This window comes from Primulina eburnea, chromosome 13, assembly GCF_022965805.1.
Source record: "Primulina eburnea isolate SZY01 chromosome 13, ASM2296580v1, whole genome shotgun sequence".
Taxonomy (NCBI): Eukaryota; Viridiplantae; Streptophyta; class Magnoliopsida; order Lamiales; family Gesneriaceae; genus Primulina; species Primulina eburnea.
The window spans coordinates 10,691,887-10,694,934 of record NC_133113.1 but is presented as its reverse complement, the minus strand read 5'-3'; the positions used below and the strand labels follow the sequence as shown (position 1 = coordinate 10,694,934).

The 3,048-nt window shown below is 40.3% G+C and overlaps 1 protein-coding gene across 1 annotated transcript; it reads right to left on the bottom strand.

Moving 5' to 3' along the window:
- Positions 1 to 542: 542 nt before the first annotated feature.
- Positions 543 to 2,389, bottom strand: LOC140808956 (phospholipase A1-Igamma2, chloroplastic-like). The gene is made up of 2 exons (XM_073166353.1): positions 1,042 to 2,389; positions 543 to 953 (listed from the first exon to the last, which is right to left on the bottom strand). The coding sequence occupies exons 1-2, from the start codon at positions 2,325 to 2,327 to the stop codon at positions 716 to 718; spliced, it is 1,524 nt and encodes a 507-aa protein (XP_073022454.1). The 5' UTR covers positions 2,328 to 2,389; the 3' UTR covers positions 543 to 715.
- Positions 2,390 to 3,048: the final 659 nt, after the last annotated feature.

Sequence of the window (3,048 nt, the reverse complement as noted above, 5' to 3'; positions counted from 1 at the left end):
ATCAGGGGGAGTTTACGTGACTGCACTCTTTTTCCATTACTATGGTTTTTATCCCAATGGGTTTTTCCAAGTAAGGTTTTTAACGAGGCAGTACAAAACACGTAATGAAGACATCATCGTATCATGATCATCATCACAAGGAGAAGTGTTGAAAATAAATGATTTGAATATTGAAAAGTAATAGTTGAATATTTGAATGTTGAAAATAAGAGTTGTAAAGTTAGAAATTTGTGTGTGATGATGTAGGTAATGATGTATTTTATTTTTTGGATTATGTGTAATGAAACTCTATAAATAGATCTCTCATTTGTGAAGAAAATAACAATTGAGTAGAGAGAAAAATATTATAAAGTGTGTAGTTTTGTAAATTTTGAGAGTTTGAGATTTTTACTTTTTACCATAAATTTTTACTTTTTCACAACAGAATAATATTTTTGTGCGAGTATTAAAAGAAATTCACCCTCCATCATTAAATTTAAAACCAAAATAGTATCCATATATATCCTTTCGGGACTTCCCTATAGCTTTTATATTTTCAGGAGTAGAATAATTATTTATTAGTTATATTAAATATAATCAAAATAAGTATTCTTAATCCCGACTTACACTCATAAATGAAATATATACAACCTGCGTGCACATATGGCCATTCTGAACGCAAAAGTCGACATGGATGCTCAAGCGCATCGAATTTTTTTTTATATTCTGACATAAATTATGGTCCGTGGGTGCGTATCTGTTGGATGTGAAAATGGTTATTTTCAGTAATGTGATCCTCCATGCTACGTTCAACCTGCACATAACGCCCGTTCTTCAACACCATTCCCTTGTTGTGATTCTGCATCCAGTTTATCATGACTTCAAGTTCATCTTTCAAGAAATCGCTGGATTTGTTCACTAATGCTGGATCCCTGTCCATTGCCGGCTCAAATTTCTTGCCCTTACCGTGGTACCTGCATATACAACAAATTGTGAGTGTATGTATCTTCGATTAGAAAATTAAATGATAGATTGAGATCTTGCAATTGGAGCTGGACTAACCCATTGAGAACGTGGAGGTAACCTTCCAGGTTATGGGCACAAGCCACGTCCCCGTCAGGCCTCAAGAATGGAGAATTCTTGTGATCCAGCTCCAGCTCCACTCCCATATGCGTATAAACACCCCACGGAAAATGCTCCACGACATTCATAATGGCAGGGGGCGTATTCTCATTGAACAAGAAGCCTGGAGAATTGGGTACGATATCATGAACATTGACAATCCGCAGCACTTTGACCCCCAATTGTTCCACCCTCTGCTTGAATCTGTTGTTCCCAACGCGCGGCCCGGCGAAGGTAAACGCCGTCACCGGTATCTTCCTGTTGTCATTTTTACGTCTAGTTATTACTGTCTCCGCGACGTCGTATGCGGTTAACAATGCCAGCGCCGAGCCCAAGCTGTGCCCTACTACGGTGATGCTAAGCTCTTCGTCAGGGTACGTTTCGTTAACCAGCTTGTAGATTTCGGCGAGAACCTGTTCCCTGACGGAGATGTCACAGTACTGGCAGTTCTTTTTTGCATCGGTGTAGATAGTGAGAAAACCTGCTTCGACTCTCACTAAAGGGTCGGGACATGGCATTTCAGAAGATAGCGGTTTCAAGTAATTCGACAGGTCGGCAAGCCATTCCAGTCTAGTGATAGTGCCCCGCCAGACGATACACACGTCCCGTCTCCCTAGCTTCTTCGTCATTTTGTCGTTCGAAACAGTAATATAGCCCATCCAAGAAGCATCCGTACTCCAGACTCTAGGAAATCTTGTTTTCAAGAAAAATTTGGGCAATTTCACGTTGGATGTGACGTAGAGGTATCGGGTTATGTCGTAGCCAATTTCCGCCATGCCAAGAGTTTTGTAAAGCTCACGCTTGGAGTACCTGGAGCTGCCGAAATATTTCGAAGTTGGGTCGAACTCGAAAGAGTCGTAGCAAGCTTGGACCTTGCTTCCGTATTTGAGCAGCTCGTGCCGCAGCAATGGGTCCATCGGGTCGAGCAACCCGTCCCAGTTATTTTCACCTTGTAATTGACGCCAGGAATCGGCGATTGTCCTCGTATCCTTAGCATCCGTTTCGGCCTCTGATCCTAGTTCTTTTTGAAGCCCGGTTGCAGTACTGGATGATGCTAGAGAGTCCATGGATATGGCTCTAGCAGGCCTCAACGGCCTCGTTGCTGAAAGTTTGATACGAGTTTCCAGGTCCGCGGGATTTTGTTTCAGAATGTAATCGGGCTGTCTCGGGGCCTGGAGAAGGGGGTTTGATAAGGCGAGAACCATTCTGGAGAGAGACACCGCCATTGTAGAATGGTGATAGCAAGTCAGATAATCTGATTGTTGGTTGCAACTTTATGGTAGAGACGGTCTATATATATATATACACACACGCATATACGTACATTATTGACTATACAATATGTAAGCATAATGCCATAACCCTCTCAAATACCACTCTTTACTTCCATCATCAAAATCTTTAAAGTAATGTAAAATTATAACTTTGCGGAAAAACTAGCAATGCATAGGTCCTCGGGTTACTGCACCATCCGCCCAGTCAGTTCAGTCATTCAACTCTTCTGTCTCTCAACATAAAAATCCTCACCTGCATCATTTACACCTAGTGAGTTTATTAACTCAGCAAGCCTTAACCATAGTGACAAGTAATACGTATACATCTACATGCAAGAGTGAAAATACTTTTAATAAAGATATTTTTTTCATGAATATTCATAAACTTAAACATTTTCTTTCATTTTATACATATACGTTTTCCCCTTATATGAATTCAGATCATTAATTATGACTTTCATATCAGCTATTTGTCGATTGATCAATCATACGTATTACAATGGTACTAGGAGGCGGGGACATCAGCGACACTCTCACCCGTCAACTGAGCATTAACCTTACATGACATCGTGTCATTTCGTATTCGTGTTGGTATTAATTACAATCAAATCACCTCATTCAAATTTTTTTTACCATATCAATCACTCATAAAAATTCGTGCACATAACATTTT

Bases quoted from the DNA above. Each gene is read 5' to 3' on its own strand.
- LOC140808956 (XM_073166353.1), bottom strand. From the start codon at position 2,327: ATGGCGGTGTCTCTCTCCAGAATGGTTCTCGCCTTATCAAACCCCCTT. The intron at 954-1,041 runs GTTAGTCCAGCT...TTGTATATGCAG, and splicing joins TACCTCCACGTTCTCAATGG to GTACCACGGTAAGGGCAAGA.